The following is a 27,577-nucleotide window of genomic DNA, read 5'->3' as shown; positions in this document are numbered from 1 at the left end:
GCTCTTTTTTGCCTCCTTGTTTGGATGATTACTCATCTTCCTTAGCATGGGAATAAATGCCATAATCTAATCTCTTTTGGAAGAGTGCACATTTAATTTATCCTCAGAACTCAATACAACCAATTAGAATTGTACTCTGTGAGCAATGAGACTTGTTTGTGAAGATTTCAACTAAGTTTTCTCATCTATAAAACAAATTAGACAAGATAATCCAACAGTCACTGAATTAGCTTGTAGAAGGAAAGTTGGGTAAAGGACTATCAGGGTTTATCTAGTCCAAATCATTTTATATAGCTGGGAAGGGGACCCAGAGATGCAAGACGAGTTGATTTAGCTTACCCAGGTCGTAAGTAGTAAGTAGCAGAGCCAGAATTTAATACATATTGACTCCAATTTCAGTTTCTTTACTGCATCATTCTGCTTCCCTTGGAAAATCTGGGGAAAGAGGCTTGGAATGATTGTGAACACTTATCAATTCAGGGATTTTTCTCAACTTCTTCAGAGATGGCTTCTAAAAAAATCATTCTCCCCTCCTTGCATGGAGCTGAAGATGACTAAGTCTCCTCAGTGCCCCTCAGAGGGGATAAGGTTGGAAAAAAAAAAAAGTACCTTCCTGTTGTCTTGGATAGATGATAGTTGTGTATATTTCTGATATTCTAGCTTCCCCAAAAGAAAGAGGACTTGGGAGTTGTGGATATTAAGTCCCAGCTCTGTGCAAGGTGTCTAGCCAAAGACAGTTTTCCAAACTGTCCCTTACCCTCCTCCTTTCTTTAATTCCCTTGGTTAATAATAATTCTACCTTCTCTTTAGGTGATTTCTATTATCTATGTTTTTAGCCATAAGTTTTCAGTGGCATGCCTATAGATCTTTACATGGATGTCCTACAGATACTTCAAACTCCACACATTGAAAAATTGATAATATTTTCCCCCTAAACCAACTGATTTCATCATTTGTGTCTGGGGCATTACTATTTAACTCATTCTCCTTCGGTCAGAATCTTGGTATTATTTTTGACTGTTTCTCTTCTCATATATAGACAATTAACTCCTTTCAATTCGTTATCTGCAAAAACTCTGGATATGTGCCTTCCACTTTCTATTTCCACTGCCACTAATTCTAAATACAGGCCTTCTTTATCTTCTTACAATACTTTGATAAAACCTATGAGGTCTTCCCACAAAGGTAATCTCTCTCCTTAAATCCATTGTTTATTGCCAGCCTTGGCATCTTCCTGTGTAAGTAGTTCTTAATATAAGCTCTGATATTCAAGGATCACTAAAATCTGAAACTACTATACCTTTCCAGCATTATTTCATATTATTTTCTTCATACTCTATGCTTCAGTTCAACACTAAAATAGTTGTTAATCCTTTAGGCATATATTGTCCTTTTCTACCTTTTGTTTTCATTCTGGTTCTCATACTTGCAATGTTCTTTCCCTCTTTCTGAAATCTTACTCATCCTTTGAAGACCAATTAAATCATCACTTCCATGAAGTCTTTCCAAGCAACTAACTTATGTCTGGTATTTCTTTCTGTTCCCCGCTGTTCTTTTCAAAAGTAAGGGAACATGTGAGAAAATCAGGTTAGAAACTCCAGGAGCACAATCACTGATAACTCTTATATTGTTTGAAACTTATGGAACAGTTTTTTCATCCTAATCTTGTGACAGATAGTATAACTAACACCATTTTATAGATGAGAAGACAAGATTTATGAGTTCTCCAGTGCCATATAATTAGTAAGCAGGACTTCAACTTAAGCTTTCTGACTCTTAAGACTATTCTCTTCGTGGAACTTTTTTGGTGGTGGTTAATAGTTGTAACCATAATGGTACTATCAAATCAAAAGCAGTCTGGGAGAGTTGTAGCATAATTTCCTAAATTTTTATTTCTCCAAATGACAGTTCAAAAATTCAATAAGGGTTTATCTTTTGGAATAGCCTTTTGTTTTGTTTTAAGAAAGTGGGACATCCCTAATTATGTTGATTTAGTCATTGTCAAAATCCCTTCTTTCAGAAGCAAAAATGTTCGGTGTTATATTGCAAAAACTTCCACATTAAGAAGTGGTGATATAAATTATTGGTAAGGTATGTGAAAATAAGTTTTTATTGTTTTGCCTCAGACTTATTAGTGAGGAAATACTAAGTTTTTCTCCTCTAACGTATCAAGAAATACTCTTCTACATAAAACAGATATAACCTGTACCGTTCTTAAAGTTTGTTCTCTTCTGTTACATTTGCTGCAAATTACATTGCAAATTTTTAGGCTTGAAGGTTGAAATTGTGTCCTTTCCATTTCCATAGGAATGAATGCCTCTTTCATCTTTTTTTTTTCTATCTACTTTTCTATTCATAGCAACCCTCTGTTTGTGAACTCATCCATGTCCACTACTTACCTGCTATTGCAACTTTTCTTATAAAGTGCCCACGCAGCTTTTTCCAATTTTCTTTTATTAGGTATCTATTATGTGCAAGACAGACACTAGGCAGCTGCAAACATAAGCAAGACAATTTATCTCCTTGAAACCTAAGACATTGATTTAAGTGCATAAGAGAGAGAGAAAGTATACTGAACAATTTGAGGAGGAAAAATAATTACCTGGGAAGAAGTAACTATTCAGCAGGTTGAAATGGTGGGGAGATTATTTCATTTGAAATGGTATGAACTCAGACACCAACAACACAGGAAGATTCAATGTAGTCTGGTAGAGTAGTTTAAGAAATTTATTTCAAGGTAGAACTGGATGTTACAGTCAAGAGTTGAGCAGCCTTGAATGCCAAGTTTAGGGAATATAGGCTTTACCTTTTAGGCAATATAAGACAGCCATTAAAAGTTTTTGAGTGAAGAGACAGGATATGATCTATGCATTAGGAAGATTAATTGGTAAATGAGGGATAGGTTGACTTGAGGTAGGTAAAGGTGACAGGTTTTGAATATAGGCAATAATGCTATTGATAGTAGAAATATAAAAATCAAAGAAAAGACTTTATGAGTCTTTATGTTTTAGATACGTTAATTTTCTGGTGCTGCTAGAGTTGCCTTTCAAAAAGTCTTCTAGATGATCTTGGGTTCTCAATGGCTATGCCTAGAGTATAGATTCTGCAAAGTGCTGATACCAATTGCTATCAACCATGGTGGAAAGGCTTCAAATATGATCCTGGCAGCATACTTTATGCTTTTGAGATTCAGCCTAAGTACACAGGAGCTCATCACAACTAGAATGGTTAAAATTCAAAATGGCCCCCAGTCTTAAGCTTTTGCAGTGATGGTGGCAGTGGTTTAAAAAAAAAAAAAAAAAAGCATTACTCTCTTAAAATGGTATTACATATTTTCCACTTATACAAAGATAATTTTTAACACTCATTTTTACAAGACTGAGTTCCAAATTTTTCTCCCTTTCTCTTTCCCCTTTTCCTAAAATGATAAGCAACTTGATTACTGATAGGATTGAAGTCATGTTGTGAAAGAAAAAACAAACAGACCCAAAGAAAAACTACCTCCACCCCCCAATACATACGTAAAATAAAGTGAAAACAACATGCTTGGATCGGCTTTCATCAGAGTTCATCAGTTCTTTCTCTGTACATGGATAGCACTTTCATTTAGAAAATCCTTTAAAACTGTCTTGCATCATTGTATAATTGAGAGGAGCTAAATCATTAATAGCTGATCATTATACAGAGTTGCTGTTACTATGTAAAATGTTCTCTTGGTTCTGCTCATTTCATTCTGCATCAAGTCATGTAAATATTTCCACGTTTTTCTGAAAGCTTGCTCCTCTTCATTTCTTACAGCACAATGGTAATATTCTATTACCTTTATAAATCACAGCTTATACAGCCATTTTCCAACTAATGGGCATATTTGCAATTTCCAGTTTTTTGCCAACAGAAAGAGAGCTGCTTTAAATATTTTTGCACATATTATAACATTTTTGTACATGTAGGTCCTTTACTCTTTATGATTTCTTTGGTATATAGACCTAGAAGTGATGACCCATTTGAGCAAAGTTCTAAATTGCTCTCCAGAATGGTTGGATCAGTTCACAACTCCAGTAATACTGTATTAATGTCCCAATTTTCCCATATTCCCCCCTTCAACATTTGGCATTTTTCTTTTCTGTCATATTAGTCTTTTATAGGTGTGAGGTGGTACCTCAGAGTTGTTATAATTTTCATTTGTCTAATCAGAAGTAATTGATTTAGAGTTTTTATGACTAGATACATACCCCTTTTCATATGACAACCTATGCAAATGATTTTCTTGGCTCATATTCTGTTCAAATAAAGTTAAGATTTTATTTTTATAACATCTCAAACATAATTGTAACATTTATAAAATCATACAAATTTCACATAACATTAAAATGTAATAGTTGGGCTTGTTTTTGATGGGTATTCTAACTCAATTATTTTTCAACAATAATCAAAACTGATATTTTGTCATTGATATTTTGTCTTCAGTGGTTACAGTGAAAAACTATCATACAAATATTAGGAATAGCAATAGAATTTCTGTTGCTTTGCTTGATAAAGTATTCACCGTAGCTAAAACACATTATGTCAGGTTCAAATGCTTATTTCAACTTTTAGTACTACTGCAAGAGAAACTTAAAATAATTTTTTGTTTCGATGGAAAAAGACCAAATGAATCCTATTTGTCCATGGGTATATGGATTCTTTGTCAGTTTGTATTTAGAAATAAAATTATTTACTTCTTACAGACTAGCAAAGTAATAAACGGGTCTTTTGAAATTTTTCCTTTGCAGGATAAGTTATTTTTAAAAATTGGGAAACATTTTAAAATTTTTTTCTTTTAGACATAGTCATCTTATCTTTCTAAGCATATGAATTTAAGGATCTTGTACTGATTTCGAGTTCTGTTTTTCAGGAATATCCACCAAATATTCAGGTTTCACATGAAAATTTGTGTTACAAAATGCATTTGTTTAATTTTTATTATTACTAAAAAAAATTGGCAATTTTTTATATTAGCTCATTCTTCTAAGTATTTTGTAATGAGAAAGCCATCATGCTTTATAGTAAGACATAAATACTATTGTCTAATTACATGGTTTTGCAAATAGCCATGCTTTGGGTATATTTTCTGTAAAGTTATTCAATCATTTAAAGAACTGTAGCATATACTATGTCCAAATTGCTAATGTGTGATGATAACACATCTCTGAATGGTACGTGATATCAGTTGAATGCCTCCTAGTAAATTCTAAGTTAACATTTTTCTTTCCATTTAAAAACACAATTGTATTGAAAATTTATCTTGTGACAGTGTTATGTATGAGTCTGTCAAATAACAAAACTTTCCTAATATTAAGTTTTAGCTATATAGGGTGCCCCCAAAGTGTCTCTGTGGTTTTAAGCTCTAATAGTTTTTTAAAATTGCACTAAAATATTTGGAAGATTATTTTCTATTTTTTTACTCAAATGATCATAATTAATCCTTTACTTCATCCACTTTCAATGCAAAAAAGAAAGATTTTGATTTCTCAAATGATTGATCACCAAGATCTTTAAAAATAGGAGCAATTCTTCCAATCATTCTTGCAAGAAGAACCAGTCAAAGCTGTTTAGCATATGGTATACTGCTGCAGATAGTATACCAATATTTTTCTTACTGAAAGCGTGTTTTTATACTATCCAATTCTAGAAGCAATTTCATAAAAAATTTGCCATTAAAAGCATTTATAGTTTTTTTTTTCCTGGAAAAGTAATCTTGCTCATATATTTCATATATACATTTTCAGGATATTTCACTTTATATTCTTTCATTCACTTTGCAGCCCAAATTTTCATGCAAAGCAAATAATGCTCTTTACCATCCAGTAACAGTACTTGTGAAACCCAATGATAAGAATTGTGGAGTTTCAGAATTTTTAGCTTTTTACTTACTTTTTCTGTATTTTGACTACCTTGTCCTTGCTCTTACTAGTTTCAGCTGCTCAAATAGATTTTCCCTTCAAATTGGTTATGTATTTTATCCATTACGAAGGGATGTTTACACTTCAAAAATTAAGAACAATAAAAATTAATAGATTTAAATACTGAAATTTTCCAGTGATTATAATCATTCTTGAATTATTTTGAATTATAAATCACCAAGATTTAGGTTTAGGTTTTTAATCTTTTGAAACTAGCTTGTCAAAAGGAATGGTGAAAAATGTTATGGATATTATGTGGTATGTAATTTCCATGTATAAAGATTATTAAACTTCAATTTTACATACTTTATATTTAAATGAAGCAAATAGTATGGAAACAGAACACAACTGTGTCATGAGTCCACCAACGGATGTTTTCAACATGCAAAAAATCTGACCCCTTTTGTGCATTAAGGATTTAATATGATAACTGCACTGCATTCAATCATCTGGAACAAGTTTGCTGTTACTCTTTCTTGGCTTCTGACTTTGACTCAAACTTTGTTCTTACTGAAAAAAGTAGATCTTCACTTCCTCCCCCAGCACAAGGGTCTTGTATTCTACAATATAGAAAACTGATTTAAAGAAAGGTTGGCAAGAAAGCCAACTAATAAGCAAAGTTTTCCCAAGGGCATTTAAGGATGAAAGAGGACAATAAACTGCCAAAAGCTGGAAAAGATCACAAAGATTTCTGAGCCACTACATATGAATTCTATTATCACAAGCTTATCTATTGTTACATTGTGCTTATAGAGGAAGTGGAATTTAAGATTTTTTTTTTTTCAAAAAATATAGCTGGCCTGAACCAACTAAATATACACAGAATACTCTGCTGCAGGCAACAGTTTTGAGTGAACTGAGTTATTCTCAAGGTATCTGAAGAAGGGAAAGACACAAAAGACAGAAAAAAATCTCAGGCCTTAAGCTACTATCAAAAGGTATCTAAGCGAACTACCAATCAGCCAACATATCTTTTTTTACATTCTATACAAAATTTCTCTTTGAATAATGTACATCAAAGACATTTTTGCTGAGGCTCTCTGAAAAGCACAAGGCTTTTATAAACAATATTTCACAGCAGGCCATCTTTACCATCTTGCAATTCACTAAGGGAAGCAGAAAATAACAGGCTATCACTGTGCTTGTTTTTAAGACAAAACCAAACAAAAAGTACCTAATTTATTAGAACACCTTAATGGCTCTCCTCCTAAAAGGTGCCCTTCCATGCATATGTCAGGATTTCACAAGATTCCTTATAGCAACAGTGAGAACCTCAGTTAATGATATCATTGTGTTCAGTTATTCTTCAGTTGTATCTTTATGACCCCCATTTGGAGTTTTCTTGGCAAAAGGACTAGAGTAAGGATAGCTAGGTGGCGCAGTGGATAGACTACTAGCCCTGAAGTCAGGAGGACCTGAGTTCAAATCTGGCCTCAGACACTTAACACGTCCTAGCTGTGTGACCTTGGGCATGTCACTTCACCCCAATTGCCTCATTCAGCAAAAAAACAAAAAGAATTAGAACCTTCTCCAGCTCATTTTACAGATAAGGAACTGAGGCAAATGGGGTGAAGTGACTTCCCCAGTCACATATCTGATAAATATCCCGAGGCCAGATTTGAATTCACAAAGATGAATTTTCCTGATTACAGGCCTGGCATTCTATCCATTACACCACCTAAATACCCCAATTATCATAAGCAGGTGATAAAAGGGAGATGTGTACTCACCAAAAGCTTTCACCACTGGCATGGAAGTCTAGTGCAGACCAAAACAAGGAAGGATTTCCTATAGATGATACTATAACAGTTTCTATTTGCATGTGACATTGTACTGATTATATCAAATCCCAGAACATTACAGTCTTTTAAAGGAGATCTATAATCACTAAGGAGTTTGGCCTGGTTATGCACACAAGAAAAGCCAAGTGGTTGAAGAATGACTTTTACTTAGACAATCAAGTATTTATTAAGCGCCTATTATGTGCCCATATTGTACTAGGTGCTGGAGATGTAGGTACAAAGAATGAAGCAATCCCTAATCACAAGGAGTTTACATTCTAATGGGGGGCATAAGTATACATGAGTATGTACAGCATAAACAAAGTGAATGAACAGTCAAATGCAAGGTATATGAGAGGAAGGGTATGAACAACAAAGGGTGTCAGGAAAGGCTTTATGGCCAAGATGTTGCTCAAGTTGTGTGCTAAAGGAAAAGAGGGACTGTGAGATGCTGAGGAAATAATGCATTCCAGGTGTGTGTTGGTGAGAAAAAATACACAAAGATAGGAGATGAAGTATCACGTGAGAAATAGAGACAAGGCCAAGTTGGCTAGATCACAGAAAGTGGAGGGGAAAATATCTTGGACAGATGCTGCAAATGGAGGAGATTAGCCTAAAACCAACCAGGAAGAGGAGGAAATATGACAAACTTGGGAATTATGGAACTTTTAATGATTTCAAACTTTAACTTAAAATGAAAGCATGCCTTTTTAATATTAATATCTTCTGGTAATTTTATATGGCTGTGATTAATAGAATGTGGCAAACTATAGAGATTCCAGAAAACTGAAGTTGAAGATGACCCAAAGGGCAATGGAAAACTGTTTGGTTGTCATGAACATGAAACAACACATTAAAATGAAAAATTATGAAGGCAAAGCACTGTAAAGGATGTCATCAAGGAAATACATGGTTAAAAAAAGGAGATAGGGGTGGGTTTCAATGACAATGAAGGATAAATAATAGACAAACCTATGTGGCTTCCCCAGTATTCTCACAGAAACAGAAGCACTCAACGAAAGCTCAAATACATTAGTTATACCGACCTTCTTTAGAATATTAATAGGATTTGGATGACATCTCAATAGGAAGACCATACATAGATGGATTGCAAAAGCACCTGTATCAATAAGATCACAGATCAACTGCAGTATTGGAGACAGAGATATTCAATAAAGTGAGGAATATAGATCTGAAATTCAGAGAAAAGCTGGAGCTAATTTTAGGAGTCATCCATGAGTAATAATTAAAGCCACAAGAGCAGATGATTTGGTGAAGGGAGACATATGTAACAGAGACAGATATAAGTTGAAGACAGAAATCTGAAGAACACTTACCTATATGAGGGAAAAAGAAGCAGAGTCATGGTTAGTGGGATAGGAGGAAAACCAGGAAATCAGAGTGTCAAAAGAAAAAGGTTTGGAAAAGGGGAAGGGAATGTGTCAAAAATATAAAATGTAGATTTCAAGGATAATTTACTTTGATTAGATTCAGTAAAAAATGAGAACTAAGAAGGGGTTAATGGATTTGTCATTTTGAAAAACAATCATGTAAACCTATGGTAACAGATTAAAAGAGACTGAGGAATAAGTGAATAGCAAGGAAATAGAGATATAAACATAGAAGCTTAGTTTCCAGGGATAGTAAGATGAGTTCCACTGTATTGTGCCTAAGTCTAGGCCCCACATTTGAGAAAGGCAGACAGAAAGGGGCGAGGGGCCCTTGAACCTCTGCCATGTGAAGAATGGTTCAAAGAATCAGGGATGTTTAGCTGAGAGAAGAAAAGGCTTGAGGGAGATAAGATAGCTTTTTTTTTAAGTATCTAAAAACTGTCATTTGAGAAATTAGACTTTTTCTGTTTGGCCCCAGAAGGCCAAACTAGGAAGCAATGGATAGAACCAGGAAAGATGCAAATTTAGGAAATTGATGTAAGGAAAAACTTACTTAAAATTAGAACTGCCCCAAAGTAGAATGGGCTGTTCCAAAAGGTAGTGGGTGACTCCTCTTTGAAAGTTTTCAAGCCAAGGTTGGATGACTACTTCTCTGGAAGGCGTTTCTCTACCCCCTTTCCTCTCCCCCTCTTCTTCCCCCCCATCCAATTCCCTCCAAAAATAGGTTGAACTGAAGGATCACTGGAACCCCTTCCAACTCTAAAATTCTGTGATTTCCAATTGGCCAAGGAGTGAAAAAAAAAGAGGAGAAAGGTAGAATGGAAGGTAGAGTGAAGTAGAAAGGTTTGGGAGTTTTGTTTAAGCTGGAGGAGCCCTGAGAACGAATGAAAGTGGAAAGGACTGATTCAATGGAGAGGAAAAGAAAACATGCAAGAAAGAAGCGAATGATTGAGGGATAAAAGTCCAGGAAGAGAAGTCAGTCCTCCATAATGAAAAGCAAAGCTTCATGTGTTGAAAAGAGCTGTCCCACAATGTATGGTTTTAAATATCAACTCACAAGTAAAACAATGCTTCACGAGGGCTCAGTCACTTCCTGGCCTGTCGTCTTGAAAAACCCCAACCTACCTAGTGGCTTAGCATCTTTTCCAAAAGCAGTACTAGGAGGAGAAGGATCAGGCAGCAAATGATTTCGAAGTATCTAGTGATTCAAAGGACAGGCCTGCAAAATCTTCTTCCGAGGGAGTATGTTTCATTTCTTCTAGGGATTCTTCTGAATCATGCTGTGAACTACTACTAAACAGTTCCTTGCTTCCCTGGTGGCTGCAGAATAAATGTTAGCTGTTAGTAGGATTTAGGATGTTTGTTATTTTTAAGGGGTTGAGGGAAAGCTATTCCCAAGAGGAAAAATGGAAAAGCAATTATAACTTAGTATATCATGCAAAACTGAGCTTTAAGACTACTCTACCCCTTCTCTTTTATATGTAATTCAGAAATCAAACAATAAACAAACATTTTTAAAATGTCTCCCCAGTATCTGACACTGCATACATGGATACAAAGACTCTGTCTTCCAAGAGCTTGTAGTCAACATTTGTCGGATTCTGGGAGAGCTTCAGTTAGTCCAGGTTGAGTAGAAAATGGAACTGGCTGTACTACACAGTTAAGCCAGTTCAAATGAGTTTCCTTTCTAAAACAATCTGACGCAGAACTTTAAAAAGTGATTTCTTATCTCTTTTCTTCCTATACCCTTTGGTGATCTCTTCCCAGGAGTTCCATTATTTTCTTTATGTATATGACTCTATGTTTTCCTCCTTTTGAACTAGAGATTCTCTAATCATCTCAAATTCAGTATGTTCTTTATCTTTCCCCTAAAACCATGAGGTTCTTCTAAATTTTCCTATTTGTACCAAGGATACTACCATCTTTCCAATCATTCACATTTGTAACCTCTGTGCCATTTTCAATTTCTCACTTTTATTCATCCTATATATAATCAGTTAACAAATCTTGTCATTTCTTTCTCCATAACATATTTCTTTTTATGCAAAGAAACAATATCCTAGAGATCAAGTCTTCATCAGTTCTCACTTACGACTACTTATAATTGCTTTCTAATTGGTATCCCTGTTTTGTCTTTCCCCACTCTAATCCATCCTTTGCACAGCTGTCAAAAGTAATTTTCCTATGCTGTAGGTACACACATCCACACACACATCCACACTAGCCCCACTCAATAAACTACACTGGCACCCTATTATTTCTAGGATCAAATGTAAGCTTTTCTTTTACATTTGAAGCTCTTCCCAACCTGATTATTTCTTGTCTTTCCGATCTTACACGATTGACTCCTCTGCACATTCTATGTGGTCCAGTCATATGGTCTAATTGCTGTTCCTGTTATAGAATCCTCCATTTTTACTCTCTGGGCCTTCTTGCTAGGAGGTTTTCTCTCTTTATTTCTACCTCTGGAAAATCCTTGGCTTCCTGAAGTATTCAGTTAAAGTCTACCTTTTACAGGTCTTTCCCAGTGCCTCTGGTTCCTTCTATCTCTCCTCACTACATGCCTCCTGGAGCACACCTATTTATGTGAAGGTTTTCTCTACCTTCTTGGGGGCAGGGACTATTTTTGCTTTTGCTTTTTTTAAAGTATCTTCAGCATCTGACACAGCCCAGCTCACAAGCAACCATAATAAATGCTGATCTTGGAATTAGATATTGTCAGTTGGTTAATGTGATTCAAATTTTAACTGGTCTGGATATAACCTGAAAGAATGAAACTGAACTCAAAGCTGAACTTTAAAAATAAAAAAGCATCAGATAAGATACTCTAAAATCCTTAGAAGTGACCCTAGATAAATATAGGTTATTAATTTCAAAATTAATTAAAGACATATCAAATAGAAATTTATAGTATATTCTAACAACATCAACCTCTTGGGCCAGAGGGTGACAATTCACTCTAAAAAAAGATTAGAAAACAAATACCTGAGGGAATCAGTTTCTTCTCTGTCTTCTTCATTCCATTCCAAATCAATGGCATCTTGTCCTTTGTTCATAACAAAGTCCTCATCTAAACCAACCTTTTGTAATATTTCTCGGTATCTGCGCTCTGCCTCTTTCCTGGCACAGAACTGGAAAGTGAGATTAGATGTCTGTAACTTGTGTACCCATTTCTCCCTCTCTACCTTGTGTTCCATATATTAATAATCTTGAGTAATGAGCATGGATCTTTTATAGCCAAAAAATACCTCTTAAGGTGTTAAGAACAAAATCATACTTGGAAACTCTGTACCTTTCTTGGAGAAATGGAGTTTAAAGGCTACAATGAGATTTGATATTGAAGCCAATTGTTTGAATAAAGTTAACTTAAAGAAGTTAAGAAATATGAAATTATTCTCAGTCATTTTTAGCATAACAGCTAGCAGATGAGGGTCATGATAATTTATTTTCTCCAGGTTTCAATCAGCCAATTAGGTTCTTGCTGGGGCATATGGGACACATCTGAGTGCCCAGGAATTCCAAACAGATCACTGGGGAAACCCAACTGGTATCTCAATTCCTTGGGCAAAAATGGGATCTTAATTCTAGATGTGTGGGCAGAATAAAATCTAGCCGTTAATAACCTTAAAATGGCTTATGTCATTCCTAGATTTTCCAAGAAAATCTCAACTAAACTTTAGCTTCCCCAAAATTGGTTGGGATGAATAAAGACCAGCAGAATGGGTCTTATAAGGATCTATCTTATCCATACACAGACCACCCGATAACCATTTTGTTATCACCTTTTCTAAAAAGAATTCTGCAAGGTTGTGCTGAGGTTCAGGCCACCTAAATCGATCCTGTAAAATTCCTAATCCTACTAAAATCTGAAGAGCTACATGGGGAGGAGATATTGAGGAATACATAAAATGTTCTTGATAATATTTAACGTGAACATTAGATTGCAATAAAAACAGCAGTGGAGAAGACACTGTTTAAAGGATATCATTTTTTGTACTCTGTGAGGGGAAGCCATTATCCAAGACATATACTTGTACAAGATATAAAGATATAAAGATAAAATGATAGTGATTTTATAAAATAAAGCATCCAACTCACATCTTCTCTGTGAGATTAGAGTTAATTAATTCCTGACACCTAAATGTTAGACGATCATTAAAAAACATTCTTCCAGAAGAATATCCAACCCAAGCAGATTAAAAAAAAAAAAAAAAAGGCAATTTTAAAAGGAATTCTACCTGTGTCACTTGTTCAAAGAGATATGGTCTATTCTGGACTCTTCTCTTCATTTCCTCCAGTTCTTTCTTATACTCTTTTGTTCTTTTTTGATCATTCAACCTGAAATTAACAAGATTTCCATAAAACATTCCATTTTGTTTTAAACTGGAATACAGTAATTTCCAATTTTGTCTACTTTTAGCAAAAGAATTCATTTTCTGTTACAACTAGATCACTGGATCATTATATAAAATATCCAATTATCTTATAATTCTACCTGACTTTTTTCAAGACTTACTGTCGTTTCCAGCACTCATAGTCAATTAGCATTTATTAAGTGCCTACTATTATCTCCAAGACATATCTGTATGCTTTTTGGGGTATACTAACCAATTCTCTTTCAGCTTTGTCTTGTAAATTTCCTTTAAGCTTTTATGGGGATCCATTGCTTTTGCTCTCAAGGTCACAGATTTATGCATAGCTTGACATTTCTTCCTATGTTGCTCCATCCAGAGGGCACTCTCATTCTCTTTATCTTTTTTTTCTTCAAGGGAGCATCTAAAAGGAACAAGGAAGAAAAAGACATAATGATATGCTGTATGTATTTTACACACACACACACAACTACATACATAAAAATGGCAGTTTTAGCTACACCCAAAGAAGGAATACTGGGAAATGAATGTGAACTATTTGCATTTTTGATTTTCTTCCCGAGTTATTTTTACCTTCTGAATCCAATTCTCCCTGTGCAGCGGGAGAACTGTTCGGTTCTGCAAATATGTACTGTATCTAGGATATACTGCAACATATTTAACATATATAGGACTGCTTGCCATCTTGGGGGGGGGAGGAGGGAGGGAGGGGAAAAAACGAAACATAAGTGATTGCAAGGGATAATGTTGTGTAAAAATTATCCTGGCATGGATTCTGTCAATACAAAGTTATTATTAAATAAAATTAAATAAAAAAAAAAGGAAAAAAAATGGCAGTTTTAAGTTTTAATGAAGCTTTCCTTTATAATATAAATATATGTATATTTAATTGCAGCTTTTGTCTAGATCTTTGGCGGTTTTTGCAGAAAAATGAATCCTTGGCCTCTATGAATATATGCTTATCAAACCCTGGCATTTGCAGAGGGAATTACAAGGTTCTTTGGGACTAAATATATTGACTTATTTATAGCTGTCCATTACCAACGGCAGCTAATTGATCATTCAGTCAAAATAGCGAACTAAAGTAATATCCATGGTTGCAGAAACTTGGAGCAAACCTAGATTTCCACCAAGTTTCTTGCCTATTAGAAAGCAAAAGTGTATCTTCACAACATTAGAATAATTAAGTCCATGGGGCTTGGTAAATACAAATTCATTCACCTAGAGAAAACAGAAATGAAATTTTCAATGAGGTCTCCTTCTAGACACAGGCATCTCATCCCTTTAGCAACATGCTAGAGGTCTTCATTGAGGTATTTTAACATTATGTGGACACCAAGAAGCACTTAAAAAGAGCCATCTAACTTTTGTATTGGATCCCCCAAACTATCTTGGAATATGCTTTTCCATTTGTTGATATCTAACACCTTCCAAATCTCTTCTTGGAAAATGTGTTCAAGATAAACAGGTATGAGGGTTAGGGTTATCCGTCTATATGTCTTCTTACATTCCTTAATCCTGAATCAAATTCCCCAACGTATTCTTGCTAACTTCCTTTACGCCAAACCTTAGCACTGAAGTCCCCAAGTATTAAGCACTTAATGTTGACACAAACTGAATGATCACTTCAAGTTTCATTTTCTATAACTAATGTTGTCATATAAACTTTAACTATCTTCATGTTGCTCTGAGTCAGTTTTTATAAGGATTTTTAGCACTTTATAGGAATTATCACAAAATAAACAGTAATGCATAAAGCAGCAGGTCTTTTAATTATGGCACATTTTAACTCACAGAAGAAGGTTCAAAGCCTAAACATGGGAGAGCAGAGGCAGTATGAGGTATGAAGGAAAAGAATACAGTTCAGTCTCATGGGAATACAACTGATTTGCTCAACAGAGCCTCCCTTTAATGATCCTCAAACCACAAGAAGAGAAAGAAAGAGTCAACAAAGGTCCTTCAGAAAAGCTCCCTTTGGTACTGTTTGAATTTGGGAAACACTTCAGCTTGATCAAACTCTATTCTTTCTAATCAATATTCAGAAGAACAAAAATAAAAACATCCATAATTACCACCCCCTATTCACTCCATATACTAAGTATCTCCCAATGAGGTAAATTCACCCACCATATGTATCCTATCAAACCAACATTCACCTGAGAACACATGCACTACACCTCTTACCCCTCCTAAATTTCCATCAACCCCAAATTCATTCTCGGCCCTACATACTACAAATATAGTTTAACAAAAACATTAGATTGTTAATCTAAATTTAGGAGTTTAAACCTCCTTGTATGTCCGAGAAAGTTACAAGAACTGCTAACTCTTGAACCCATGCTTAAAACACATGGCTTTCTCACTTTTAAAGGATAATAGTCATCTACTGGTCTTAGGAACCAAAAATTTTGATGCAATTCCAAATAAAAGTAATTAACTATTTATTAAATTCTTCACTCCTATTATCCATTATTATACTCACCTTCCCCCCTAATCTACAACATCATCCTCCCACATAAAACCAGCAACTTCCCATTACTGTGCAAGAACACAGTTAAATTCGTTTTCTTTACCAGCCTCCTTCCATTAACCCTATTCATCCATTCAGGACAAGAAGCCACAATTACAAACTGACAATGATTCTCAATAAATACATTCAACCTAACAATTAGTTTCAAGCTAGACTACTTTTTCATCATCTTCATCCCTATTGCTTTATATGTCACATGATCTATCCTAGACTTCTTAACATGATACATGCACGCAGACCCTCAACTGATCCTCACAACGTCCCTGAGGATAGGAGTTATTATTATTCCCATTTTAAAGATTCAGAAACAGAGGCAGACAGAAAAAGGCAAACAGGTTAAGGGACTTTCCCAGGATCACACAGCTAATAAGTATCTAAGGCTGAATTTGAACTCAGGTTTTCCTGACTCCAGATTCAACAAACTTTCCACTGTATGATCTAGTTGCCTCAGACACTTGGTATATGAATAACTAAGTTGTACTCACCTTCATACCAATCAATGTTGATTGATCAATCAACATTTATTAAGCACTTACTATGTACCAGGCACTGGTATATAAGGTACTGGGCTAAAACTGAGGAGACAAAAATAAATAGAATACAATACCTGCCCTTAAGAAGCTTACAATCTAATAAGACAACATGTAAACAAATATATATACAAAGCAAGATATATACTGAATAAATGGAGAATAATTAACAGAGGGAAGACACTAGAATTAAGAAGGGTTGAGATAGGCTGCAAGTGAAAGATGAGATTTTCTTCAGAATTTAAAGGAAGCCAGGGAAGTCAGTAGTCAGGAGCTGAGAAGGGACAGCATTTCACGTCCAGGGGAATGATCAGAAAAAAATGCCTGGAGTTGAAAGATGGGTTTTTGTTTCAAGGAACAGTTTGGGTTCATTGAAATAATTGATTGGGGCAGATAGAGAGAGCTGTGGATAGAACACTGGTCCTGGATTCAGGAGAATCTAAGTTTAAATCTGGCTTCAGACTTAATACTTACTAGCTGTGTGACTCTGGGCAAGTCATATAATACCAATGACCTCACCAAATAAATAAATAAAAATTATTGACCAATTTTCCAAATACAAACTAATTTTCTTCCATATCAGTGCCTCAGAAGCAAAGATGTGAGGATCTGATGTTGTCATACAGGTTTAGAATTATGTACAATAGATATTCCTACATTGACTCAAGGAATTAAGAACAGTAAAATTCTACCAATTCTATCTAAGCTTCTAAATTTCATCTTATTGATGGTGGCTGAGGGTCCCAGCAGTGTGAGTTGTGGAGTTCGGGCACATGAGATAAATGTTACTTCTAATCCTGCCTGGAATATATTACATTGCCTTAAATAAATATCAAAAGGCTTAATTACTCACCTGACAGCAGATTCCCTTTTCCTAGTAGCATCTGTGATGTGTACAGGAAGGGTGTTAGGAGAGAGAGAGACAAGCCCATTCAGAGAGCGGCTCCTTTGTAATGGAGCCATGGGTGATTGTGAAAGATTCTAGAAAAGATTAAACAAATGTGATTGGGACATACAAGATGTTTCTGTATTCATTCCAAAGACCATTCAACTAAGGAGTGAAAATATTCCAAATTGGTGTCTTTAGTCTCTCTATAGCTACCCTAAATAGGACCTTGGACAATAGTCATCATCCACATTCAATTAGTTGTCAAGTCTAATTGATTCTACTTCCATAACATCTCTTAAATTGAGTTCATGTTTTCATCACTTCCTGTAAGATTATTGTCAAATTCTTCTAGACTGAACTCCCTACTTCTAGGATCTTTACTCTTTACCTATCCTTTGCACAACTGTCAAAATAAGTTTCTTACAGTACATGTCTGACCTCAATTAAAAACACAGTGGCTGCCTAATGCACCTAAAGCTACAAAGGCAGGGACTCCTGATAAAGGCTACAGCTGCCCCAACCAGGACCTTAAACACCAGGGTAAATGCCAAAAAGACCAGAATCTCAGAAACCAGGCCTGACCCAAAAGGATATTTTCCTGCCATCTTGGAATGAAACTCTTGAAGCAGCATCACATACAAATTACATAATGGCTCTGGGGCTCAGACCTTTGACTTTTAACTCCCTAATGCCCCTTCCTGTCTCCCTCTAGCTCCTGGGTGTTTGGAAAGGAAACACTGTATCAGTGCTATCCCTGCTCATCTCCCAGGAGGTTGGAAAATAGAGGCCACTATCTGGAATCTATGGCCAGCAAATGTTCAATTCTTACTCCTCTAATTCTAATGATCCAGAACTGCCATCCCTTGATTGAAAGCTCTCTTCCTCTACTTCCTTTCTCCACACTATTCTACCATCTAGTGCTCTCCTATCATTCTCTAATTAAGTCCCCTGGAATCCTGCTTAATGTTTAACTTCCCTTCATCCTCCATTTCTCCTTTTCATACTTTTCTTGTCTTCTGGTATTTATAAAAATCTGGCTTTCTCCACAAGACACTAAATTCCGACATGTTTTTAGTACTGCTCAAATCATCTCTCCTGTTCCCATCCTATTAGGCCATGAAGAACTGGCATAATATTGGCTCCCTGCTAATGAACATTTCCACTCTCTCCCTTTTCCAGTGTAACCAAACCACTACTCTCTGTACTTGACATTGTCCTTTCTTGTCACTCAGTCCAGACAGCTGTTGCCATGATATATCGGCTTCTGCATTATTTTTCCTTCCCTAAATGCTCATAACTTCACCTTTGGTTCCCCTGACTCCTTGCTTGATCTCTGTCGATGGTGAAGACTAGCAGTTCTCAACTGGAATGGTTTGTTTCGTGTTGCCTCTCGGGTCTCCCTTTTCTGGGCAGCTTCTTTTTGGAAGGATCTATAAAGACTTTTAAAGTCAGGGACACTGGGATTCACCCTTGGTCGAAAATCAAAGTGTCTCTGCAGGAAACTGAGTTTTTCTTGCCGCGTCTGAGTGGATACCCGAGACTTTGGATCAGTGTATCTGTTAGAAGTGATGGGAGATGAGGCTGCCTGCAGGAGATCTGTGGCTCTTCTCTGTATGCGATGCTTTCTGCACAGCTCAGCTTCTGTGAGAGAAAAAGCAAATTAAAAGGTTTGTGGGAGAAGGGGCAAAACACAGGTTCTTTCATGTCCATGTTATATGCTAAAACATTAAATGCTTAGATCTCAGCAATAATATTGATAATCCTTAAGGTTTCCTTGGTTCTAAGCCAAATTAGTTACTCTGCTTCAATAAGCCAAATATTTAATAGCTGGAAAAAATATCTCCTTGAATTTACTCATATTATTTTCTTTCTAAAATATTCAAAGTATTTTATATGCAATTTCACTGATTGTCATGTCCAATGGCTTTCCCACTTAAGTTAGGATTAGAATCAGGACTTGATCTCACATTTCTGGATTGTTAATATAGTTCTCTACTCAATATTCTGGTGCACAGAAACTTCAGCTATAGCTCTGTGAAAAAAGTATCAGCTAAATGAACACAAAATTACCATAAAAACCTGTTCCTGATATAGATTCCTCTTTGCGTCTTATACTACTTTCTAGCAGCAAATGTTCTATCATTATGCTGATTAGGTAAAATAATGACGTTTACTATAGGAGGTATTCTATTTGCCTTAAGATGGTGCTGAGACTCACTGATGGCTCAGTGCTTCCTTTGGCAGTGCGGAGAGCAAAGATGATGCTACCTCATAAATAACTGAAATCCTTTATAATCATTTCTCTGAGTGCATGCCCAGATCCTTTGAGGTTCTATTTGTAGGACCTCTACATGCAGAAAAAGAGCAAGAAGCTAGGGAACTAGGAGATGATGCAGGATGTCTTGGAAGACAATGTTTTACCTTTGAGCTTGTCACCCAGGGCTGGCTCCAAGACTGCCTTGGGGACCTTCCTAGTGACTTTTTGCTTTGAAGTCTTTGCTTGAGTCATTGCTGTTGAACCTTTCTGCCGAATGGCTTCCTTTTTCTGTTCTTCCTTCTTCATGAAGCTAAAGGGTTTAAAAGAAGACAGGAGCAGTTCTTTCCTCTTCTGGATTCCTGCTTGTCTGCGGGCTTCATTTCGTTCCATGATCTCCTGATAGAGAGGCAAATAGACGTGGGCTGGCACTGGCTGAGCCTGGAACTTCTTCTGGCATTCAGCTTCCTCTTGGTCCTGCTTCTCTGCTTGCTGTCTTCTTAGTTCAAATGAGGCACAGGATGGCAGACACCGGGACTTCCTATGTGCTTCCCGCAGTGTCTTGTGAAAGGGCTCTGGGGTTGTGACAAGGGAGACCCAGGCCAGGGTACTCTTGTGGGGTGGGCGGTGGCCAGAAGCAGCAGCTAAGTAACTTGCTTGAATACACAGGTTTTCTTGTGTAAGGTCAGTGAAGGGGCTGGACCGCTTCGAACTGTCAGATCTGAGGGGGAAAAGTCAAGCGTTACCTCTTCTGTTGTGGGAATCTAGGAGAGAGGGAAGTGTCTTTTTACCCTGGAGTCAGCAACCAAAGACTCCAAGTGGAAGGTTCCTCTATGTTCTCTTTTCATCAAACTTATATTCTTAGGTTCCAGATGTTACATCAGAGACAAGGGATACTCTTTACTCTTCCTACACTTTGGTCAGTATTCCTATTCCCTTAATTGTTGCTCCTTTTTCTTGGGTTATACAGACCATCTCAGTATGTATAATATTCTCCCACAACAGAATTAATGGCTACCAATTTTGACTCATGTTGTTTTCTTCTTTTGGTTCTTAGGGAGAGAGTAGCTTATTTGGGGAGAGGGAGTTTTTCTCATATCTAGTAATCTAAGTTATAGAATGTATTTATAATCCAACTATAACATGTGAGGAATTGATTTATTTTAAATTTAAGAATTTTAAAAGTACTTCAATGTGATATGTTTTATTTGTCTAAGTTCATTAAAGGATACATTTGGCCATTTCTGGAAAGTTGAGGTTAGACTGATTAAGTCTAAGCTGTTAGAATGCTTATTGTGATTGATTACAATCAATCAACAAATATTTTTTTAATTTAATTTTATTTAATAATAACTTTGTATTGACAGAATCCATGCCAGGGTAATTATTTTACAACATTATCCCTTGCACTTGCTTATGTTTCGATTTTTCCCCTCCCTCCCTCCACCCCCCCCACCCCTCCACCAAGATGGCAAGCAGTCCTATACATGTTAAATAAATCAACAAATATTTACTAAGCCCCTACTACGTGCCAAGCACTGGGCTAAGTCCCAGAGGCACAAATATATACAATAAAACAATGTTTACTCATGAATTTACATTCTAATAGAAAAGCCCCCCCCAAATATAATTAAAATAAGGATAATATATATGTGTATATACACATTTCATGTGTATGTGTATGTAAATATACACACTAATTAAATACGATTTAGGCTGGGAGAGTACTGGCAGTTGAGGGTATTAGAAAAGGCTTAATGCAGAAAATGGTGTCTGAAAAATAGACTAGAAGAGGAGAAGAACTCTATGGGGAAGAGGTGCATTATAGGCATTAGGGACAGCCAGTACAAAGGCATGGAGATGCAAGATGAAAGACCAGTTTGATTGGATTAGAGTGTCATAAAAGAAAGAGGAAAATCCAAAAAAACAGAGAAGATAGGTTAGGGCTTTAAAAGCTAAACGTTTTTCCCTCCTTGGATTAGATACTCCATTATGTCTCTAGGAAACCTTATTTTCAAGAAACTCATCCATTTTGGGACAATTCTACAGTAGCCCCATTACCCTCTGCCATCTAACTGGAGGACTGGAGGAAGAAGCAAAGAATGCCTCTCAATGCCTCCTTTTAAAGTGGGATCTTAGGCCAGCCTTCTCTTCATTTTCCAGCAGCTGCACTTCTTCACATTATCTCTATACCAGGTATCTTTTCTTCTCCTTCCTTCCAGCTTTTCAGCTTCCCTGAATGTGTTACCTTCCCCAATTAGATTGTCAATTCATTGAGGACAGGAATTATATTTTTCATTTTTATATTTCTAGTGCTTAGCACATTGACTACACTAGCACATTGTAGGCATTGAGTTTATGTTTGATTTTGGAGGCAATAGGAGGCTGCCAGAGTTGATTAAGTAGATGAGTTGCACAGATTTGTACTTAAGGAAACTTACCTTGGCAGCAATAAGTATGATGGATTGGAGAGAGAACAAACTGGAAAAATGGAGATTATTAAAGAGGCAATTGCAATAATCTAGGCAAGAGATGATAGCCTTAATTGAAGTGGTGGCTTCATGAGTGTAGAGAAGGAACTGGATGTGAAAGTGTCATAAAGAGAGAAACAGCAAAATCTGACTATTAAGTGATTATGGATCTAGGATATACTGCAACATATATAACATATATAGGACTGCTTGCCAACTAGGGGAGGGGGTGGAGGGAGGGAGAGGAAAAATCGGAACAAAAACAAGTGCAAGGGATAATGTTGTAAAAAAATTACTCTGGCATGGATTCTGTCAATATAAAGTTATTATTAAATAAAATAAAATATTAAAAAAAAGAAATATTTGAAAAAAAAAGTGAATATGGGGTGTGAACAAGAATAAGGAATCCAGCATAATACTGAGAGTATTAACCTGAGACATTGGGAAGAAGATGGTATAGAAATAAGGAAGTTTAAGAAAGATAATAAGTTCAGTTTTAGATATATTAAATTTAAAATGTCTTTGGAATATCAAATTTGAATCATTGAGTAGGTAATTCATGATAAACAACTGAAATTCAGAAAAGAGATTCAGTTGATATGGAAGCCATCTGCATGGTGACAGTTAAATTCATGGGAGATGATGAGATTACCCAGAAAGAGACTACATTACAGAAAGGAAAGCCCAGGAAAGAAACTCTGGTAATTACCCATAGTTAAGGGTAAGAAAGAACAGTTATAACGGTAGGAAACAAACCAGGAGAGACTCATATCATGCAAACCAGAGAAGAAAGAACATTCAGGAAGACAGGAGGGTTGGTAGTGTCAAATGCAATAGGCAGGTGGAGAAGGATGAGAGAGGACTGAGAAAAATCATCAGAATTGGCAATTAAGAAATCACTGGAAACTTTGAAGAGAGCATTTTCAGTTGAGTGATTAGGTTCAGAAAGCCAGACTGCAAAGGATGAAGGAATGAGAGCAGAAGAAGGGAAGACAATGAGTATAGAGAACTTTTCAAGTCTGAGAATGAAAGGAAAGCTATAGGACTAAGGGAATAGTAAGAGATTAGAAAATATTTTATAAGGATGGAGGCAACTTGGGTATGTTTGAAAGCAGTACAGAGGGAACCAGTTGATAGGAAAAATTGAAGATTAGAGAAAAAAAAGATAATTGAGGATCTAATTTACAGGAGATGATGGGGAGGACAGAATCAAATGCACATGCAGAGGAACTGATCCTAGCAAAGAGAAGGGGCAGCTCTTCATCAGAGTTGAGGAAAAGAGGAGTGAGTGGGAAATGATGTTAAGGGATTTTGAGATGAAAAGAATGGAAGAAAAGGTAACTCATGTCAAATGGTCTCAATTTTTTTTCAACAATATTTTATTTTTCCAAATACATATAAAGATAGTTTTCAACATTCATTTTGTAAGATTTTGTGTTCCAAACTTGTCTCTGTCCCTCTCTTACCTCACTCTCCCCAAGACAGCACATGATCTGATATAGGTTGAATATGTATAATTCTTTTAAACATATTTCCATATTGGTCATATTGTGTATGAAAAATAATCATCAAAAGGGGAAAAAATCACAAAGAAAGAAAGAATAAAGCAAACAAATTATAGCAACAAAAAAGGTGAAAATACTATGCTTCAAATCACATTTACTCTACATAATTCTTTGTCTGGATGTGGATGGCATTTTCCATCCCAAATCTACTGGAATTCTGGCCTCAATTTTTACAGAAGGCTAAGAAGGTTGGAGGAAGGGAAGAAAAGAAGCATTTATACTGCACCTAGTATAAGCCAGGATTGTGTTAAACACTTCACAAATATTATCTCATTTATTTCTCACAACTCTGCAAGGTCAGTGCTTTTACTTAATCCCATTTCACAGTTGAGAAAACTAAGGCAAACAGAGGGATAAATGAGTTGTTTCAGCTATTCAGTTATTTTTCAGTTGTGTCTGACTCTTTGTGATTCCATTTGGAGTTTTCTTGGTAAAGATAATGGAACAGTTTGCCATTTTCCTCAGCTCATTTTAGAGATGAGGAAACTGAAGTAAACAGGATTAAATGATGTGAGTGGGGTCAAAGGGCTAATAAGCATCTAAGGCAGCATTTAATCTTCCTGACTTTAGGCCCAGCACTCTATTCATTGCAATCTGTAGCCTATAAGGAGATGGGAGGGGTTTTAATAGAGAATTGGCAAATTTCTATTTAATAAATTTCATAGAAGAATGGGAATCCAATTCTATCTACTTTGAAGTAAAGGTCTATAATATAGAAGAGATCAATTGCAGAACAAGTAAAATGGGACCATGATAAAGAACTGGCAGAGTAACAGGCTCTCAAAAGAGTTGGGCCTTTATGAGGTTCACTTTTCCTAAAGTGTTCTCCTTACTCTAAAGAGAAGTTCTTATTTAACTTACCTAAAAGACTGATGAAACTTGGCCTGTGGTCTCCGTCTGTTACTATCTTGGAAAAAACATTCCAGTTCTTTGTCCTCTATAGAGGATTCATCATCCAGCTTTGCCTGATATACTGAGTTTCGTCTGAATGAATAGTGTTTGGTATTTTTTTTCTGTGCCTGCAAAATCTCATAAAGGTATTCATCTGAGTCGGAGGTGGTCAAGTTTGTCTCAGTCTCTTCATGGAGGAAATCTTCCAGTTTTCCTGCCCTGTGCAAGGCAATTCCATTCCCGTGTGGTTCTTCCTCTGTCTCTGTGTCTGAGGATTCTTTGGGGAGAAATCCCTAAGTGACAACAAAGATGGTTGTTTAATAAAATTATAATCTTAATTCATACCTTGAATGCTCTCCAAATAACTTCTCTAAAACTACTTTAGTGTCCAGTTTTTCAGTCTACACTATTGTTCTTTGTATGTCTGTATTTCCAAAACTGTTAATGTTGCTCTTTCACCCTTAATCTTTGTCTTATACATATGTAACACCATAGGCATTGTAAAATCTTATTTTAGCAGTTTTAGAATGAGAATAAACTTTGTGTGTTCTGATGCTCTAAAATTTGATTAGAGTCACTATTTAAAGATATTTGGAAGGGTTTGGGGGAAGAGTTCAGGAGAGTGCCTGTCTTTATTCCACCATTTTGGCTCTGCTTTCAGAAAATAAACTTTGGATAAATCTTTAACACACTATTCCTTTCACCCACTTTACTTATTTTCCCTTAAGGAATGAGTCACTCTACTCATAAGGCCTAAAGGTACCCATGATCTTTTATAATAGTTGACATTTATATAGCATTGTAAGGTATATATAAGCTTAATATATTACTTTTATAGTTTACAAAAGGCTTTCCATACTTTGATTTGATCTTCTCCACTGGCCCAGGAGGTAAGTTTTAAAAGTATTATTATCTTCATTTTATAGATAAGAAAACTAAGACCCATGGGCAATATAGCTAAGAAATGTCAGAAGTAAAATTCTAACCTGATTTCTCATGACTCTAATGCTCTTTTCCAGAAAGTAAATGCCAAGGCCTCCCACTGTATGTTGTCATTGGACCCAGATGGCTCTGGAGGAGAAAGTGAGGCTGGTGACTTTGCATAGTCCTCCTTCACCTCGACCCAATTTATTTGCACATCATGGCATCACTTTCCTGATGTCATGTCCTCTCGGAGGAAAAAGGATAAACAGTGATAACCACCACCACCTTTTCTAAGTGTCCTACTTAATCTTCCCCAAACTCTGTCAGGTAGCTCAAAAGACACACAAATCATATATATGACATACATGCCAGAGATAATATGTCATATATGCCATTTGTGGAATTGATATAAATGGGATATATATGTCCATTATTTACTGTTGGGTAATATCATACTTGTAAGTGAATAAACTGTCTCTAACCTGTGCTGGCTGATTTGTGCAAAGGTTTTGCAATACTACTAAGTTTGATAATATATTGTAGAAAATAGGTGCAATTCAGGGAGCAGACTGGGATATTTTTTGGATATGCCCAAATACTCTGCTTGACTACTGCACATTTTTACAAGAGTTTTCCTTTTCTTTAAATGAAAGTAGGGATACAAAATAAATTTCTGTTAGTTAAAAGATTTAATTTAAAAACAGCACAAAGAATGATTTGCTCAAAATTACATAGCAAGGAAGTAGCAAAACTGATATTTTGCTTGAAGACATTATTCTTTCTCTCTTTTTTAAATGCATGCTTTTTATTTTCAAAACATATGCTTGGATAATTTTTCAACATTAACTCTTGCAAAACCTTGTGTTCCAATTTTCCCCTTCTTTACCCACCCCTTCCTCTAGATGGCAAACAATCTATTATATATTAAATATGGTGGATATATATGTTAAATCCAATATATACATACATATTTATATAATTATCTTGCTGCACAAGAATCATCAAATAAAACAAGAAAAAATAAAAAAAAATGCAAGCAAACAACAAAGACTGAAAATGCCATGTTTTTCCTTTTGTTTTATATCCTCGGACCTTAGCACAATCTCTCTCATGTAATATTTAATATTAGAAATATTTATTGGATTGGACTAGATGAGATCATAATTTAGGAAACCCTGATTAAAGCACCAACTTTGCGGCTGGCAAGAATACTTTCCCTGCCTAGCACGTCCCTTCCATAGCCCTCATTTTTCTTCTCTGTATGATGACTTTTGCTTGACTATGCATGCTTATTAAGTTATTTTTAATGAGTTTTTAGGATCTCTCTTTTTTAATATCGCGATAATTTCCCTCAATATCTCTCCTTCTTATAGGCCATACTATATCAAAAATATTTTTTCAAGGAGAAGGGGAGAGGAAAAGGTATTAAAATAAACTTTTTCATTTAAAAAAAATTAATTAAAAATGAGGGAGTTAGACGATTCTATTCTATGACCCACAAGTTCCGACATTTTATAAAACGAATCAAACAAGGTCCTGTTCCATCCCCCTCACCGCCCACTCAGGCCCCGCCCCTTCTCGGGCCACCCCGCCCACCAGTCTCCATGGCAACGAAGACTGTCTCTTTCTCCATAAGGTTACAATTCCTGAACCCAACGCTGGTTCCTGTCTCCCTCTGCTCTTTTTTCTCACCTGGTTGCCTCGTTCTCCGCATTCGCGGGCTGCAGCAGGCCTCTCCACGGTCATCTTCTCAACGAGACTGCAGCGACAGCAGGGACAAGGGCGCCGCTCGCCGTGCCAGTTACGCCAAGGTCTGGCCCCGCCCTCCCTTCTTGATACTGAAAACCCATTGGCCAATTCCCACAGAGCCAATTCCCTTCTCCGTTTGATTTGTTACCTTAGTATCATCCAATGACCAATACCGGAACTGCTTTCTGATTGGTTGAGCGAAGGTACCAATTCTCTTCTTTCTTTCTGTTGCTGAGTTTGACGAGCTAAATTAAGGAAAAAAGCTTAGTAATTGGTGGGTGGTTTCC

General features: G+C 36.1%; 1 protein-coding gene across 4 annotated transcripts; it reads right to left on the bottom strand.

Moving 5' to 3' along the window:
• Positions 1-2,711: 2,711 nt before the first annotated feature.
• On the bottom strand, positions 2,712-27,336 carry FAM161B (FAM161 centrosomal protein B). Of its 4 annotated transcripts, none has more exons than XR_007950644.1 (10): positions 27,234-27,336; positions 24,588-24,910; positions 19,858-20,411; positions 18,740-19,077; positions 17,401-17,528; positions 13,723-13,890; positions 13,353-13,452; positions 12,100-12,245; positions 10,172-10,434; positions 2,712-6,502 (listed from the first exon to the last, which is right to left on the bottom strand). XR_007950644.1 is itself a non-coding variant. In XM_051977615.1 (10 exons), exons 1-9 carry the CDS (start codon positions 27,285-27,287, stop codon positions 10,287-10,289), a joined length of 1,959 nt encoding a protein of 652 aa, XP_051833575.1. In that variant the 5' UTR covers positions 27,288-27,336; the 3' UTR covers positions 2,712-6,502; positions 10,240-10,286. The 4 variants fall into 4 exon arrangements, 3 of the variants coding, with proteins under 3 accessions (XP_051833575.1, XP_051833573.1, XP_051833576.1); XM_051977615.1 differs by having other exon boundaries at positions 10,240-10,434; XM_051977613.1 differs by having other exon boundaries at positions 2,712-10,434.
• Positions 27,337-27,577: the final 241 nt, after the last annotated feature.

This window comes from Antechinus flavipes, chromosome 2 (assembly GCF_016432865.1).
Source record: "Antechinus flavipes isolate AdamAnt ecotype Samford, QLD, Australia chromosome 2, AdamAnt_v2, whole genome shotgun sequence".
Lineage (NCBI taxonomy): Eukaryota > Metazoa > Chordata > Mammalia > Dasyuromorphia > Dasyuridae > Antechinus > Antechinus flavipes.
This window is presented reverse-complemented; position numbering and strand designations above follow the sequence as displayed.